The 18,027-nt window shown below is 46.5% G+C and overlaps 4 protein-coding genes across 4 annotated transcripts; 1 reads left to right on the plus strand and 3 right to left on the minus strand.

Annotated features, from left to right (window-relative positions):
• The first annotated feature begins 4,042 nt into the window (after nt 1-4,042).
• Nucleotides 4,043-5,275, plus strand: LOC117901369 (gustatory receptor for bitter taste 22e). Its single transcript, XM_034812079.1, has 2 exons — nt 4,043-5,059; nt 5,123-5,275. The coding sequence occupies exons 1-2, from the start codon at nt 4,043-4,045 to the stop codon at nt 5,273-5,275; spliced, it is 1,170 nt and encodes a 389-aa protein (XP_034667970.1).
• Nucleotides 5,276-9,490: 4,215 nt separating this feature from the next.
• On the minus strand, nt 9,491-10,822 carry LOC117900981 (putative gustatory receptor 22d). The gene is made up of 2 exons (XM_034811574.1): nt 9,741-10,822; nt 9,491-9,674 (listed from the first exon to the last, which is right to left on the minus strand). The coding sequence occupies exons 1-2, from the start codon at nt 10,758-10,760 to the stop codon at nt 9,522-9,524; spliced, it is 1,173 nt and encodes a 390-aa protein (XP_034667465.1). The 5' UTR covers nt 10,761-10,822; the 3' UTR covers nt 9,491-9,521.
• A 464-nt stretch (nt 10,823-11,286) lies between these two features.
• On the minus strand, nt 11,287-12,501 carry LOC117901370 (putative gustatory receptor 22b). Its single transcript, XM_034812080.1, has 2 exons — nt 11,494-12,501; nt 11,287-11,439 (listed from the first exon to the last, which is right to left on the minus strand). The coding sequence occupies exons 1-2, from the start codon at nt 12,499-12,501 to the stop codon at nt 11,287-11,289; spliced, it is 1,161 nt and encodes a 386-aa protein (XP_034667971.1).
• A 162-nt stretch (nt 12,502-12,663) lies between these two features.
• Nucleotides 12,664-13,899, minus strand: LOC117901373 (putative gustatory receptor 22a). Its single transcript, XM_034812083.1, has 2 exons — nt 12,886-13,899; nt 12,664-12,825 (listed from the first exon to the last, which is right to left on the minus strand). The coding sequence occupies exons 1-2, from the start codon at nt 13,897-13,899 to the stop codon at nt 12,664-12,666; spliced, it is 1,176 nt and encodes a 391-aa protein (XP_034667974.1).
• Nucleotides 13,900-18,027: the final 4,128 nt, after the last annotated feature.

An 18,027-nucleotide genomic window follows, 5' to 3' on the forward strand; every position in this document is an offset into this window, starting at 1 on the left:
CACTTTGCATAGACCAAAGCAATCATCATCTCCTCCCCGTGTCAGCCCGATGGGAAAAGCGTGCAAAATGGGAGAACAAATAATGATAAAAGGTGAAAAATGCACTCAGGGGCATGGGGAGAGGGAAAGCTAAGCGTAACTTATTATGGGAAAGGTTTCTGCTCAGAGGGGCAGGTGGAGGAGTGGCAAACTTTGTGCTCAACTTTCGCAGCTTTCAGCTGCATGTGTTGCATGCTTTGCGGCACTCGAAAGAAAGCATGAAAAATGCCCGAGAACGGAGGGACGCACTGGGAGGAGCACACAGAAATTGTTGGAAAACTGCAGCTCCAAGTAAACAGGCAAAACTAATTTTTAATGTCCTGCATAGAGGGAGGGAGACTGAGAAGAGAGAGGTCTCTCGTCGTTTCTCTCCGTTTGATAGCGGTGCAAAATGTTGGCACTTTGTCTCCTGACAGAAAGGATCATCAATTCCCGCGACTGCAGCACTCGCTCATCTCTCATTTCTTGCCGAAGGATATCTGTGAGACTTCTCCCAAGTGAAGGTTGCGGAAAACAAGGAAAGACAAGGAGAAAGTTCAATGAGGGGGATGAGGAGAGGAAAGCCATTAACAACTTTTTCTTTTGCCAATAAATTTTCAATTTCCGCCTTGAAATTTGCAATTTATTTCACTGCAGCAGAGCTAATTTCCCCCTGGCCTGTCTCACCCAAAGCCGCTTTCCTTTCTTTAAGCCAATTTCTGAGGATTTTCCCATCAGACTTCCCACACGACTAAAGTACACCTGCAAATTGCATTGTCTGCAAAGGGGATTGCCCCATGTGGAAAGGGTGAAGTGAGGGGATTCCCATCGAATCCTTTGACAAGTAAACAACTGCAGGAGTGCCTTCGGTCTGGTGCTCCCCCTCGTTCCTATCATAAAACACGCGGACAGAAATTTGATTTGATTTGCAGAATCTGCGAAAATATTTCATAAATATTTACCATCGCACTTTTTTCACGCTTTTCCGAGAGTTTTCCTGGCAGCGAGGGAACTTTTGCAACTGTGAAAATATTTTTCACGTTTCTCGTTTGTTTTCCTTTTGCTACTTTGTTGTGCAAATATTTTCCCACTTCGTTTTGCCCCGTTTTTGCACTTCATTTGCGCCCAAAGCAATGGGCGGGTCGCGGCTGTTTGCTTTCCTTTGATATGCGAAATTTATGCACCGATTGCATTTGAAACCAGAGTTCCCATCCCTGAAATTATGAAGAGGTCACTTTGAATGCAACCTCCAGAGGCAGGAGCGACAGAGGTGGGTGGAATGTCTTTATTTTGCATACCTAACTCCGACAACAGAGAGGAGATCGTCCCCCCTGAAGGCCATTTCCATTTGATTTTAACGACTTGAGAGTTAAGTTTACCCGCAGGCTCCGGGAATCCTTTTCCAAGCGAAACATTAAACCTTTGCCCTGCAATCGAGGAGGAAAGGAGAGCAACAGCGATTACAACAGAAAGGATAATAGCCAAACAAGACACGAAAGCAATACGGGAAAACATTTCCAATAACGCCAAAGAAAATGTTACTGGGATTTCTCTGGAGTTGCGTTTTGGTTCAGGGACATTCAAAATAATATTCCCCTAGCATAAGCCCCGAATCACATGGAATCACTTGAACCCAAGCCAAAAATGGGAAAGAATAAGAAAGAATTATAAATCCTATTACATTGCACCCTCTCCCCTCTAACCCTTTGCTAACTCAATTTGTCTAATTAACTTATTTTCGGTCTGCCCCAACCTCCATGGTGGCGCATGCCTCCCTGGCTGAAGGGCTTTCTCATCTCAAGTCAAGGATGGAGAGGGAATCCCTGGGATCCGTCACATCCTTTACATCCTTTTGGGTCGTGTCTGCCTGTAATTATGTGAGCTGGATAAAAATGCGAGCGGCGTTGCCTAATTGAAGGCGACAGTCTCGGAGGCGGCTCACGTGGCTCAACATGGGACAACTTTTCCCGCATTCCATTTTCCATTTTGCCTTTGAGATGTTGGGTTTTTCTCGCGCCTTATTTAAAAGAAAATCACGCACGTGGGTGGCAAATGTCTGCAAGTCTAATTGTCAGCATTTTCAACGCAGGAGGGGAAGGGGAGCCCCAAGGCAGAGATGTGCCTAGAGGTTTGACGCTTCAATGCTGCGTTTAATCAGGCATTTAGATGAAGATGGAGAAGAGCTAACAAATATCTAACAGACAAATGAGGGAGGAGGAGAACCCTCAACCGACTCTGGCCACAAACATTTCCACGTCTCCTCTCAGATGCAATCGTTTTGCGGATGGGAGGAGGAGGGAGGACTCCCGCAGTTAGGGGATGGTGAGAGACTCGCCACAATTGGAGACCATTTCATGTTAAATTAAGCTGCAAATGCGAGTGGTTCAGGTTCCTCCACCCATTACAGTAGGAGTCCTTGCCCAGAAGTCATTTCGTTTATGCAGCGATGCAAATTGGATGAGTCGCAGGATGCCGTTTCGCTGTTTGCAGTTTCTTTGTTGTGGTCAGCAATTAAAAATGTAAGCTGCTATTGTGTTGGAGACTCCTAATACTAATTCCAATGGCAAATGGCCGCAAGGTACCTTCAAAGGGAACCTTTGCCCCAGGGCACAGGATGCGTCTCGAGTGTTATGTGAATCGAATCTGCTCATAAATGTGCGAGCCAGAGGACAACTACGGAGAGTACTTGAACTCTAATTGAATTCTGCTCGGACAACACTAAAGAACGATTTAATGTGAATGCAAATATTCAACTAATCAGCTTACAATTTTACCAAGATTCTGCATCCAAGAGGAAGGGAACCTCTCGCCTGTCACTCGTCTAAATGCTGCCAAAAACAAACTTCGAAAGGAGGGAAAAATGTACCCAAAATGAAAAGGGAAGCGGAAAGGAGGAGCGGGAAAGGCGTTTACAGGTGACAGGTGCTAAAAGTTTTCCTGCAAACATAACTGCCACTGAAAGAGGTGGACTGGGGGGAAGGCGGAGAACTGTTAACTTTGCAACAGTGTCAAAAACTGCAGGCGCTTCGGCATCGGGGGAACAAGTTGGAGCCATTCGAAAGTTTGTTGCGGCCATCAGTGGCCATGGGGGGGTACAAGTCCAATCGAGTGACATCGTTGGGATGTCTCGATGGGGAGTCATTTTTCCAATTTCTCGATGGGAACTTAGGGTATCCTAAGGTCATATCGGGTGCCCTCTCAGCCATCAATCGAGCCTAATTAAGCGAAGATTCCCTGAGAGATTCGAAGATTTTCATCGCCTGACTGCACAGACATTCTCCCCATCTTTGCTTACATCTCAACTGCTCAGTGAGGCATCAAAGTTGTCGTCTGAGACGTGTGGAGCGATACTAATTGAATGGCATTTAATTTGCACAACTTCAGAGACTTCCACAGCATTGCAAGCTATCAATTTAGAATGTGGAATGGGGAAATCCTCCTGCCCCTCCGCCTCTTTTGGTTTCTGCTTGTGTGTGCTCGAAGAACTCCACAAATTTTAAGTGGAAAATCGCTCTCGAATCCATAAGCTGCGTATTTTTCACAGATTTGTGATGTTTTTCCTGGGAACATGAAGCTCTTCTTAGAATCATTTTCGTTTCCTTTTTGCACATGAAATTATTTGTATGAGCTTTCCCATCAGCAATGAAACATCCCAGACAGGAAGGCAGGAGGAACTCCAACTCCAAGCCCAACTCGTACTCCTCCGATGTACATGTCCATCCAATTAATTAAACGATTTAATCGCAGCAAACGTTGCTCGCATTATGAGTCAGGATACAAAGAGGTCGTTTATGTGTACACTCGCCAGCCAAACAGGGAGACAGTCAGGCACGCATATGGAGTGATGGGAAAATATTTGCTGGCCAGTGTCATTAAGCCCTTCATCAGCCTTTTACCACCACCCAACCCGAACGATTCACCCCGATCCAGCTGTCCTGTCCAACCATCCTTATCGCTGCTCACATTCGTTGCCCGAAACGAGGGAAATTGCCTCTACCATTCGAGGCTGATTCTCCGGACCGGGATGTTTTGCCGCCGCGGTGGCTTCCGACAGAAATTAGTCCACGTCACCCTGAGGGGAACGCTGTACGGCTCATGGCTCCTGGGACTATTCCCTTTCACCTACGACAGCTGGACAAGGAAATTGCATCGTTCCAAGTGGCTAATTGGGTATGGCATCGTACTCAATGTGGCCATCGTGACCCTGATCCTGGCCAACGACACGGAGGCGAATACACCCGCGCGGATGGAGGTCTTTCAGCGCAATCCCCTGGCCGAGCAAATGAATTCCGTTCACGATTTCCACAGCCTCTCCATGGTGGTGCTTATGCTGTTGCGCTGCTACTGGCGCAGCGAGGACATTGCCAAGATCCTCAACGAGCTGATGGATCTCCAGTGGTGCCACTTTCGTCACTATTCCCTGGACGATTGCTGCAAATTCGATAACTTTGTGCTGCACAAGGGCTTGTCCGTGGGGCTGGAAGTCTGTTCTATGCTCATTATGGAACTGGGAATGTATCCCAAGTACAGCCTGCAGCTGTTTCTGGGTGTCATCGGCCTATGCGCGATCGTTATGGTGGCCCTGCTGGGCGCCTCGCACTTTCACCTCGCCGTCGTCTACATCTACCGCTGTGTGTGGATAGTGAACCGAGAGCTGCTACGATTCGCCAACCAGCTGGCAGAGGGCGAAACAGTTGACCCCGCTGGGGTGGACAGACTTCTCGGCCTGTACAGTCGCCTGCTGGAGCTGAACCATCGCCTGGCCGAGATCTATGACTACCAGATGGTGCTGGTGATGGTGAGCTTCCTGGCCGCCAACGTGCTGGGCATCTACTACTACATAATCTTCAGCATCAGCTTGCACAAGGACATGGACATCATCCTGTTGTTCATTGTGCCCCAGGCCCTGTTCATCAACATGTACGACTTTTGGCTTTCCATCGCCGTGTGCGATCTGGCAGAGCGAACGGGCAGGAAGACCTCTACGATCCTCAAGCTCTTCAATGACATTGAGAACTTGGATGTCTCACTGGAACGAAGTGTAAGTTGGCAGGTATTCATACTGGTGTATTCATCCTTCAGGCTTAATTCTCTCCCCTTGCAGATCTCGGACTTTGCTCTCTTCTGCAGCCATCAAAGGCTCAGGTTCCGTCACTGTGGGCTGTTCTATGTGAACTATGGAATGGGTTTCCGCATGGCCATTACCAGCTTCCTCTATCTGCTGTTCCTCATTCAGTTTGATTTTAGCAATCTCTGAAGAATGAATATTAAAGGAGCGCCCCGTCTAATTGGTTCGCACTTCTTTGTGTCGTCTGGAGTCGAGGGCTCTCCTTTCCGCCTGGAAGGGGACTTACTCGGTGCTGCCATGAATAGGACTTACAAGTGACAGCTGAGGATGTTACTGGGGGGATGACACGCGACTTTTACACGTTCAGCGAGAAATGCGAAAGGAGTCGTGTCTAAGTGAATGCCTTGTTGACTTTTGAAGCCATCTCCAGCTGAGATTTGCATGTAGGGGGGGAGTGCAAAGACAGCCGCAGGACATCTGCCTCAATGGAGAATGATTTTTAAGCAATAAAAGCAGCACCCTCATTCCACCAAAACGGGGCTGCGCCAGAGGCCAAAATGGGAGCACATAATGGCTTGGAAAAGCACTAAAATTAAGGCCAACAAATGAACGAGTTTTCAGCTGTGCAGCTGGCTAAGAATGCAGGGATTTCCGGGCTATAATCTCCACTTGCTCCCCAGAAAGCAATGCAGAGAAAAGCTGCACAAAACAGCCACTGACATGAAGTCCCCCATTGCATTTTCTCCACTTTCCTTTTGTAGGTCAGCTGCTGGCTCTTCCTTGTATGTCTGGGTGCCCTGTTCATGTTCATGACTTTTATTTTCCAGCTAGTTTGGCTTAATTCATGGAACTTTGCCTTTCACTTAAATGAAAGTCTGCACCACAACAGACAGAAATAAATACGAGTATCTGCTCATAATTCTATCAACACGATAGAAGCCAAAATAACCCGTAGGAAAGAAAAGCAATTGAAAGCAACAATTAATGTGGTCTGTGGCAAACAACACAAAAAGTCCTGTGAAACATCAACACTCGAGGCCAGAGATAAGCTGCATCCTACCCACTCATTGACAGGAGCAAACCGCTGTCAAAGCCAGGCACTTGCCCTCCTCCAGTCCGCTTCGCTTCCCGGACACATTCTCCCATTAGCCCCGATTAGACCCCAGGAAGACAATGCCATGGGAGACATCGACAACATCGAGTGGAGCAGCAATAAAGGCCACGTCCCTCACAGAAAAAGTGCGTAAATTGATTTTTATTATCCCAGGCAGAAAAACTTCCTCCGAAATCTTTCTTCGAGTGTCGGTCCCCGTTTCATTCTGCTTCGCTCGGCAAAAAGTTTCTGCCACTCTCCATTTCCTCTCCCTCTGCTCTCTTTTATCGCCAATATATCCCCAATATAGTTGATTTATTGGCTTTATCCAAAGGGGCCAGAAATTGTTCATTGCGTTGTTTACACCATAAAAATCCTGATGAACGCATTAGTTCCACGAAATGTTCCCATCCAGCCATCGTAAATTTCATCGATAATTTCTGTGCGCTCGGTTCTGTTTTCCCCTGGCGGTTTATATAAATTTTACGATAATACGAAATTGGTTCAAGGCTCTGCAAATTGATATTCATCTTCGGCATAACTTAATAAAATTAAAAAAGTATTTTAAGAGCATACTTTAGGCAAGGGACCTTTTTCGTTTTCTCTTTGCCATCTGATAGGACTTTCACTGCTGGAAGTTTATCTTTTTCGGCTCGAAAGCCTGCCTCCCTTTTGTAAAAATCAAGTTCACCTCAAATTCCAATTTGCACAGCAAATTAATTAAAATTTGCCACTGGGCTTTCCACAAAATTGAGCTGACTGGCCATTTATTGTAATTAGGCGGCAACCCCCTTTCGGCCCCGTACTCGTATTTTTTCGTGGCTTCTCTGTGGGACGTTCAATGACCCAAAGGATTGCTGCAGGCAGGCTCGAATGAAAGGCCAAAGTTTATCAGCGAATTTTTAATTTAAATTTATATGTTTTCGCAGCAACCCTGCGCCCCCCACCCAATCGGCGTATACATTTGATTGACTTTCGAGGGGAAGCGAGAAAAGGGAAAGTTCCTTTGAACTTGGAGCCAGACATTGGGGGCCGGCCTGTATATAAGTACTCGTAATGAAAGGAGCAGCAACAAAGGCAACCTGCAACCCGCAACCCGCAACCCGCAGACCTTTCTCTAATTACGATAAATGCCCGCCAATTGTTCCATGGAATCAACTCAACAGCCTTAATTAGTTTGCCAATGCGTTATAATTTGGCACCCTGCCATCAATTTATTTAAGCCGATCGGCCAAAGAGTTAGACACGAGAAGAGGAGCACCTCGAAAGTTGAGCTTTGGAGCGGAGTCTAAAGAAAAGTTTTGTGAAATTAAATAATTGGCAATTTGCTGCAAGTTGCTGGCAGTTTAAACAACAATTCAGCGACGGGCTAAGCCGATTTGTGTCTCCAGAAATAGAGCAACAGTGGGAGAAGGGGTCAAGAGGAGCAAAGCAATTAGTGGCAAGTTTCAAATTCTGCTGAAATATTTATTTAATGAGTAAATTTTGACGTTGATACAAAAGTTTAGTTGGCTTGTATGAAAAGAGCGGCTGACAGAAAGTTCTGTGTCTTGCAGAGTTCCCTAATCCACTGTCTAGAATTTCAAGAAATGTCTTTGGTTTCAAGCAGTTCAAAGTGAATCCAACTAAACATACTTTTCTGTTAAAAATACGTTCCTTGACCTTTAACAAAGAAAATCCTTACAAGTAGTAGCGAAAATGTGTGTGTTTCTTTTATGATTTTGCCGGTGCCCCCTGCCTGGCCATAAAAATCGAGCAACGATTACAGAACTTATCACTATGCGACGACTATGAGTGGAATAGGTCTCGTGTCAGACCTATTTCAGCTGACACAGCAAAACATCATAAAAGGAAATATTTTTATGAGATTTTTTGGGGCCCCGGCAAAACTGCTGTCCTCAGGCATTGTTCTCTCATCTCATTTCGGGGCGAGAGCCATAACCAGATGCTGTCATTTTAATAAAAATATATTGAAAGCTGGCAGAAATCAACGAAGGAACGATTCGAATCGAAACGAATTATCTGAAACATTTGACGAGTTGCTAACAGCAGGAATGTTGACCCATGGAGGAGGGGATTTTTATTGTGCAAACAACGGAGGGGGGAGAAATAGGGGCAGCAGCAGCGGGGCAGGAGCAGGAGTAGGGCCACGTGGCCCAACAATTGGCGGATGTCCTGGACGAAGGCAATAAATCAAATGCCTGTGTACACTCTGGCTTATATTTTGTTTGCCCGTCGTGCAGATGAGCAGGAAATTTGCCAGCAAGCTTGGCAGGAGCAGCAGGGCAGCAGCCTTTTCAATGGGTGGAAAAGAGAATCCCCTACACAGGATAATAAAAATCAATTTACGCGATTGTTTGGAGTGCCTTTGCTGCCTGCTGCCTGCTGCTGCTCCCTCTGTTATCGCCTCTGGCTTTGTGCTCTCTCGATAATCGAAGATAATGGGGGCCGAGCCCCTCGACGGGGCCTGTCACTGACAGCGATGGTTGCTGCCTCCTGCCAAGGACACCGTGTGTATCCCTTCTCGTTCTGAAGCAAAGTACGAGTGTGTGTGTCTGCCATTGTGTGGCTTCTGTTATGCGTCTCCCATTGTTGGCCTAATTGTTGCTGTCAGTTGTGTATTTCCCTGTCGCCGCTTGGCCTAAATGTAGCCGAACAAGTCTGGACAAATGTGGAATTGAATCTTCCACTTGGACCAGGAATAAAATAACAGATAGAAAAGCATAAATCAAGCAATGCCGGCTGGAAGGGAAAAGCATATGAAACTGAAGAATCGCAGTCATGGAAATTAGCAGAGCTCTAAACAGGCCACATACTATTCTACGAAAATCAGTACAAACTTGTCCAACAAAGGGAAAGTAAGGCAAACTGCACTGTGGCTGCTCATGTTGGTTTCTGCTTTTGTGTGCCCACTTTTCTATGCATTATTCTCTAGGGGAAGGAAAGCCAGGGGGGAACGTGGAGGGACGAGACTTCACTCTTGCCTTAGCCAAAATGTACAGAAAGCTGAAAACTCGTTCATTTGTTGGCCTTAATTGCACTGCTTTTCCAAGCTGCTCCTTCCCTTTAGACTCTTTTGAGACTTGTGTTCCTCTTTTTGGCTTCCTACAAAGCGCCTGCTGAAAGGGAGTTTTCCTTTTATTGCCGTCCTGCGGCCATGTTCCGATTTCTTTACATATCTTAGCTTTGGCTCTGATTGCAACGCATTCACTTAGAGCCAACTGTTTGGAGTCTTACAGTGCCTAGGGCTGAGACTATATTTCCCATTGACTGTGGAGATTTTGCTGCGCTTTATGCCTGGCTGTTACTTCTAATGATGTGTCCAGCTTTGACTCGTATGAATTACAAATTCATATAATCAAATTGCACCAGGAAAAGCAGATACAAGACACTTGTGACGAGCATGTGGAAACCCATCTCAAAATTGACGTAGAACAGTCCACAGTGATGGAACCTCAAACGGCGATGGCTGCAGAATAAAGCAAATTCCGAGAACTAGAATGGAAAAATGGAAACTACTTAGTGGAAATAATCATCACTAAATATTGGCTGGCAACTTACACTGCGTTCCAGCTCTTTGTCTAATGTTTGCATATCATTAAATAGCTTCAGTATCATGGAGGTTTGCCTGCCCGTCCGCTCTGCCAGGTCACACACGGCGACGCTCAGCCAAAAGTCCAGGAAATTGTTAACCAAAGCCAGGGGAAACATGATTAGCATTACGAAGACAGACATCTGGCTGAGGCTGACGCTGAAGACGATCATGTAGAAGGAGACGATTATGTTGCCGCCCAAGAAGATGGTCATCATCATAGCCGTCTGGTAGTCATAGCAGGCGGTAAGTCGTGTGCTGAGGTCCAGCAGGCGGCTGTAGAGCGAGAGGAGCAGGCGAACACGAGAGGAGCTTCCCTCCGGCTTGACCCTTAGTCGATTGGCCATGTCCAGAAGCTCTCGGTTGATGAGCCACACAAAACGGTAGATGAATGCCACGCCCAGGTGGAAGTGTATGGCCAACATAAAGCTTCCCAGCTTCGCGAGTGAAACTGACTCGTTGGGCATACCAATGTGGATGACCAATGTGGAAACTACCCCACCGAAAATGAGTAAACCCTTTTGGATAACATACCGATCGAAGGTTGGACACTCCACTGCATAATCTGCAAAGTATTCCACTTCCAAGTTCAGCAGCTGGTTGTAGATCCTGCACAGGTCTCTGCTCCGCCAGAAGGTTCGCAGATAAATCACACATATCGTAATCAATCCGCCAGTGCCCAGGATCACGCTGATTTGCCGCAGCACGAAGTTGCGCTGAAACACATCAAACTTGGGGTCATTCGCCATGGGTTCCCCTTCTCCACCATGAGGGCGCAGCATCAGGATCACAAGAATCGTGTTGAAGGTAATTCCATATGCCAAGAGCCATTTGGAGCGGCGCAGTCTTCTCTTCTTCGAGGTGTACGTAAATGGAAATATGCCAAGTGCCCAGGAACTGTATAAAATCGAGTGGAGTATAAAATGAACCAACTTATGACGCCAACCACGACGTGGTCGGAACATCGTAGAGCAACTGTTGACTCCCATCCTTACGGAGGCCCAAAAATAAGCTGAAAATCGATGAAGTGTAGATAGAAGTGTTCAAGTAATTTAATTGCTAATGCATGAATGATTTCCCATTAGTAGGGGCAGACGCATTACCAATATTAGTTTCATATAGTTGTAAGATTGCTTATGCATTAATATTTAATGTGTGAAGTCCTCTGTCCAGCAACGGAGCAACAGCGCTGAAAACACACCCAACTGTTAACAGTCTGTTACCGCTCTCCGTTACCAGTCCGCTATCACTCGCCGTTAGCAGCCTGTGGGCCGCACCGATATACAGCGCACTGTTAGCGATCTGATTGCGGGTCCCGCTGGCTGTTGGATCCACACGGCTGTCGCGCTCGCTCTTAAGATCCACACTGCTCTCACGCGGCCTTAGCTTGTAATCTAATGTTAGAACTTAGTTCCATTTGTGATGCAGCTCCCCCTTCTGAAATGGAAGTAAATGCCAAGGGAGTTAATTGTTACGAATAGTATTTATTATACAGCGCAGCCGACGTTGGATCTCCTACAAATTCATAAAATCAAACTGCACCAAACAGAGAAGATACGTGAAGGTGGCGACGATCATCCGAAAACCCATTTGAAAATTCACAGAGATAAATCCGTACAGACTAAATCGAAATCTGCGATGACTGCAGAGCCAAGTAAACTCATTAATCTGCTGAGAAAGAAGACAGCTAATGTCATTGAGAGTCGGAATCGATTTACTTACACTTCTCTCAATGTGCACATTGTTATGCTCCAGGTCACTGAAGAGCTTCAAGATGGTTGAGGTGTGCCTGCCCGTTCGCTCTGTGAGCTCACATGCGCATATGATTAGCCAGTATTCCCACATGTTCACCATTAAGGAGAATGGGAACATTAACAAAGGGATCGAGAACTGGCCCATGCTGACGGTGTACACGATCAGGAAGTAGATAATCACAATGTTGCCAGAAAGAGATCCTGTTAGTATCAGTGTGATCTGGCCTTTATAGGTGGCCTCCAGCTGTTTGCTCAGCGCTAAAAGTCGAACGTATAAGGAGACCAGCAACTGAATCCGCGAAGAGTCTGACAAAGAGTCCACTCTTAGGCGACTGACAATACTAAGGAGCTGTCGGTTGATGAGCCACACACAGCGATATATATAGAGCATGGCCAGGAGGAAGTGCATGACCACCAAGTCAAGAGAGAACTGCGTTATGCAAATGAGGACAACATAGAGCCAAGACGGAGAAAATTCCGGCATTCCGAAGATCGCCATCAATACGCCCAGAACCTCTCCCACAGTGGACATAAACTTCTGGATCACATAGAAATTGAATTTCGAAGCATCCTCCACATTGAGGCAACCAAAGTGTTGATCCTCCAGTACCAGCAGTTCGTTGAAAATGTTCAGAACTTGTCCGCTCTTCGAGAAGGTAATGCAGTGTACTCCACAGCTGACAATTAGGCCAAGGAGCCCGATGAGTACGTTGATCCACATCAGCACGTCACTTCGCTTAAAGACCTCAAATTCCTGTCCAGTTTCTGCACTGTACCAAGTGCACAGCACCAAAAGGAAGAGCAGCAAAATGTTCACGGTCACTCCATAAACCAGAAGCCAAGTGCTGCGCCTCAGCTGCCTTGCCTGCGCGTCTAAGGTGAATGGCAACAGGCCCAAAGCCCGAGAGACGAACAGTGTTATCCGCAGGACGAGAAAAGCTAGTTTCGGGGCGAAGCCCTCCCGACGTCGAAACATTGCTGACTGAAGTTCCCAAAGTGGCATTGCCCTGTGTGTTGTGGCAGAAGAGCAGCCATGCCATTAATATTATATATCAAAGTTAAAGTATCTAGCATTAAAGGCTTTCAAGCTAATTGGGACAGAAAAGCCGTGTGGATAAATCGATTAATGGACTAACTCTTATTTGTATTGCAGGTTCATATAATCGAATTGCACGAGAAACACCAAATATAAAATGTTCGTGATGATCATACGGAACCCCATCTCATAGTTCACGTAGAACAGTCCACAGTGGCGGAACCTCAGCCTGCGATGGCTGCAGAACAAAGCAAAGTCCGAGAGCTGCAAAACGAACAGAGGGATAAGTATCAACACTAGAGATAACTACGGCTTATGGCTTACACTCCTTTGCAGTTCTTCATCCATTTGCTCTCCATCATTGTATAGCTTCAGAATTGCAGAAGTCTGCCTGCCAGTGCGCTCTGCCAGATCGCAGAAGGCTATGCTCAACCAGAGATCATAGAAATTTATAATAAGGGCTTGAGGGAATATCATGGCAATGTCCAGTAGCGAGAACCTGTGCTGGTTGTTCCAGAAAATGATGAGCACATGGGCGATCATGATGTTGGCAGACATGAGGGTGACCATGACGAGGGTCACCTGAATATCGTAGATGGCTGCCAGTCGAGAGTTTAGCTCCAGCAGGCGACTATACAGCCTGAGCAGCAACTGGATCTGGGCGGTGTCCGCCCTCTGGCCACGCCGCTGTTGGTTGGCCAACTCGAGGAGCTCCCCATTGATGGTCCACACGAAACGGTAGATGTAGATCACGGCTAGGTGAAAGTGCGTAATGCCCAGCAGCACGCCCAACTGCGCCAGGTAGACGCAGAAGGCTTTCGCAATTACGACATTGGTGTCGGGTACTCCGTAGTAGATCAGCAAGGAGGAGGCGACTTCCAGCAGTACCGTGCAAAACTTTTGGATTACATAATTGTCGAACTGGTGGCAGTGCCCGAGGATTGGATGGCGGAAGTGTCGTTCCTTCAGGAGTAAGAGCTCGTTGAGGATGGTGGCCATTTCCTTACTCTTCCAGAAAATGCGCAGATGCATAACGCAGGTGCTCACCATGCTGATCATTTCCACCAGTCCCTCCACCTGCTTTACCACGGGATTCCGATGGTACACCTCTACCTTGATTTCTTCGTGGGGTTCTGGTTCCGGCAGCAGCGAGAGCCCCATCAAGCCCAGGTTCAGGACGAGGCCATACGACAGTAGCCATCGGCTGCGCGTCAACTGCCGTGTCCGGGAGTCGTAGGTGAAAGGGAACAGGCCCAGTGCCCAGGATCCGTACAGAGTCGCCTTCAGAGTGAAGTGAGCCACTCGCTGGCGATAGCCGCGATGCGTCTGTTGTGGCATTGTCGAAGTTCGAATCCAAGTGAAGTGCCGACACAGTAATTATGAGAATAGTTCGATGTCGAGTGCTGATGATGGGATTGCAACAAAAAGAGATTGATAAGAAAACTATTTGGCCAAATTAATTTCCCCATTGAACAAGTTTCGGGGGTAACTTTAATGAAGAGTAATCCATATTCCACATCAGCAAATATTTCGAATGTACAGAACATAAACCACTTGAGTGTGATATTACCCATGGCAAACATGTTCCACTTGTCATTTGTAAACTTCTTCGAGCACATACAAGCAGAAACCAAATGAAGCGGAGGGGCAGGAGCATTTCCCCTCTCACGAGACATTCTAAATTGATAGCTTGCAATGCTGTGGAAGTCTCTGAAGTTGTGCAAATTAAATGCCATTCAATTAGTATCGCCCCACACGTCTCAGACGACAACTTTGATGCCTCACTGAGCAGTTGAGATGCGAGCAAAGATGGGGAGCATGTGAGATGTCTGTGCAGTCAGGCGATGAAAATCTTCGAATCTCTCAGGGAATCTTCGCTTAATTAGGCTCGATTGATGGCTGAGAGGGCACCCGATATGACCTTAGGATAGCCTAAGTTCCCATCGAGAAATTGGAAAAATTACTCCCCATCGAGACATCCCATCGATGTCACTCGATTGAACTTGTACCCCATCATGGCCACTGATGGCCGCAACAAACTTTCGAATGGTTCCAACTTGTTCCCCCGATGCCGAAGCGCCTGCAGTTGTTGACACTGTTGCAAAGTTAACAGTTCTCCACCTTCCCCCCTGTTCACCTCTTTCAGTGGCAGGAAAACTTTTAGCACCTGTCACCTGTAAACGCCTTTCCCGCTCCTCCTTTCCGCTTCCCTTTTCATTTTTGGTACATTTTTCCCTCCTTTCTAAGTTTGTTTTTGGCAGCATTTAGACGAGTGACAGGCGAATCTTGGGTAAAATTGTAAGCTGATTAGTTGAATATTTGCATTCACATTAAATCGTTCTTTAGTGTTGTCCGAGCAGAATTCAATTAGAGTTCAAGTACTCTCCGTAGTTGTCCTCTGGCTCGCACATTTATGAGCAGATTCGATTCACATAACACTCGAGCCGCATCCTGTGCCCTGGGGCAAAGGTTCCCTTTGAAGGTACCTTGCGGCCATTTGCCATTTGCCATTGGAATTAGTATTAGGAGTCTCCAACACAATTGCAGTTTACATTTTTAATTGCTGACCACAACAAAGAAACTGCACACAGCGAAACGGCATCCTGCGGCTTATCCAATTTGCATCGCTGCATAAACGAAATGACTTCTGGGCAAGGACTCCTACTGTAATGGGTGGAGGAACCTGAACCACTCGCATTTGCAGCTTAATTTAACATGAAATGGTCTCCAATTGTGGCGGGTCTCTCACCATCCCCTAACTGCGGGAGTCCTCCCTCCTCCATCTCTTGGAAACCGCAAAACGATTGCAGCTGAGAGGAGACGTGGAAATGTTTGTGGCCAGAGTCGGTTGAGGGTTCTCCTCCTCCCTCATTTGTCTGTTAGATATTTGTTAGCTCTTCTCCATCTTCATCTAAATGCCTGATTAAACGCAGCATTGAAGCGTCAAACCTCTAGGCACATCTCTGCCTTCCCCTCCTGCGTTGAAAATGCTGACAATTAGACTTGCAGACATTTGCCACCCACGTGCGTGATTTTCTTTTAAATAAGGCGCGAGAAAAACCCAACATCTCAAAGGCAAAATGGAAAATGGAATGCGGGAAAAGTTGTCCCATGTTGAGCCACGTGAGCCGCCTCCGAGACTGTCGCCTTCAATTAGGCAACGCCGCTCGCATTTTTATCCAGCTCACATAATTACAGGCAGACACGACCCAAAAGGATGTAAAGGATGTGACGGATCCCAGGGATTCCCTCTCCATCCTTGACTTGAGATGAGAAAGCCCTTCAGCCAGGGAGGCATGCGCCACCATGGAGGTTGGGGCAGACCGAAAATAAGTTAATTAGACAAATTGAGTTAGCAAAGGGTTAGAGAGGGGACAGTAGGCGTGGCTAGGGAGCAATGTAATACGATTTATAATTCCTTATTTATTCTTTCCCATTTTTGGCTTGGGTTCAAGTGATTCCAAGAGATTCGGGGCTTATGCTAGGGGAATATTATTTTGAATGTCCCTGAACCAAAATGCAACTCCAGAGAAATCCCAGTAACATTTTCCTTGGCGTTATTGGAAATGTTTTCCCGTATTGCTTTCGTGTCTTGTTTGGCTATTATCCTTGCTGTTGTAATCGCTGCTGCCTGCTGTTGCTCTCCTTTCCTCCTCGATTGCAGGGCAAAGGTTTAATGTTTCGCTTGGAAAAGGATTCCCGGAGCCTGCGGGTAAACTTAGCTCTCAAGTCGTTAAAATCAAATGGAAATGGCCTTCAGGGGGGACGATCTCCTCTCTGTTGTCGGAGTTAAGTATGCAAACTAAAGACATTCCACCCACCTCTGTCGCTCCTGCCTCTGGAGGTTGCATTCAAAGTGACCTCTTCATAATTTCAGGGATGGGAACTCTCGTTTCAAATGCAATCGGTGCATAAATTTCGCATATCAAAGGAAAGCAAACAGCCGCGACCCGCCCATTGCTTCGGGCGCAAATGAAGTGCAAAAACGGGGCAAAACGAAGTGGGAAAATATTTGCACAACAAAGTAGCAAAAGGAAAACAAACGAGAAACGTGAAAAATATTTTCACAGTTGCAAAAGTTCCCTCGCTGCCAGGAAAACTCTCGGAAAAGCGTGAAAAAAAGCGATGGTAAATATTTATGAAATATTTTCGCAGATTCTGCAAATCAAATCAAATTTCTGTCCGCGTGATTTATGATAGGAACGAGGGGGAGCACCAGCCCGAAGGCACTCCTGCAGCTGTTTACTTGTCAAAGGATTCGATGGGAATCCCCTCACTTCACCCTTTCCACATGGGGCAATCCCCTTTGCAGACAATGCAATTTGCAGGTGTACTTTAGTCGTGTGGGAAGTCTGATGGGAAAATCCTCAGAAATTGGCTTAAAGAAAGGAAAGCGGCGTTGGGTGAGACAGGCCAGGGGGAAATTAGCTCTGCTGCAGTGAAATAAATTGCAAATTTCAAGGCGGAAATTGAAAATTTATTGGCAAAAGAAAAAGTTGTTAATGGCTTTCCTCTCCTCATCCCCCTCATTGAACTTTCTCCTTGTCTTTCCTTGTTTTCCGCAACCTTCACTTGGGAGAAGTCTCACAGAGATCCTTCGGCAAGAAATGAGAGATGAGCGAGTGCTGCAGTCGCGGGAATTGATGATCCTTTCTGTCAGGAGACAAAGTGCCAACATTTTGCACCGCTATCAAACGGAGAGAAACGACGAGAGACCTCTCTCTTCCCAGTCCCCCTCCCTCTATGCTGGACATTAAAAATTAGTTTTGCCTGTTTACTTGGAGCTGCAGTTTTCCAACAATTTCTGTGTGCTCCTCCCAGTGCGTCCCTCCGTTCTCGGGCATTTTTCATGCTTTCTTTCGAGTGCCGCAGAACATGCAACACATGCAGCTGAAAGCTGCGAAAGTTGAGCACAAAGTTTGCCTCCCCCTCTGAGAACAAACCTTTCCCATAATAATTTACGCTTAGCTTTCCCTCTCCCCATGCCTCTGAGTGCATTTTTCACCTTTTATCATTATTTGTTCTCCCATTTTGCACGCTTTTCCCATCGGGCTGACACGGGGAGGGGATGATGATTGCTTTGGTCTATGCAAAGTGACTCAATTTGGGTTCATGTATCCATTAGATACTCCCCACTCTACTTGCATGCGTCTCTTGCTGCGTATAAAATATTTTGCAGATAATAAAAGCTGCGAGAAAAAACACTGAATTTATGCCCTGTGAACACTCGTAAATTTTCAATGTTCGTGATGATAAAAATCGGCCATGAAAACACAGCAAAGAAATATAAATGTATAGGAACCTCTCTCTCCTTGTTGTGTTTCCGAGAGACTTCTATGGGGAGGGACTCTAACTAGAGAGGGGAGAGAGAACCATAAATGGATCCTAAATATTTATGGGAATTCTCGTGGATAATTTGGCAATTTCAGATGAGCAATGAATCCCCGAATGGAGAACTATTGCCAT

This window comes from Drosophila subobscura, chromosome U (assembly GCF_008121235.1).
Source record: "Drosophila subobscura isolate 14011-0131.10 chromosome U, UCBerk_Dsub_1.0, whole genome shotgun sequence".
Taxonomy (NCBI): domain Eukaryota; kingdom Metazoa; phylum Arthropoda; class Insecta; order Diptera; family Drosophilidae; genus Drosophila; species Drosophila subobscura.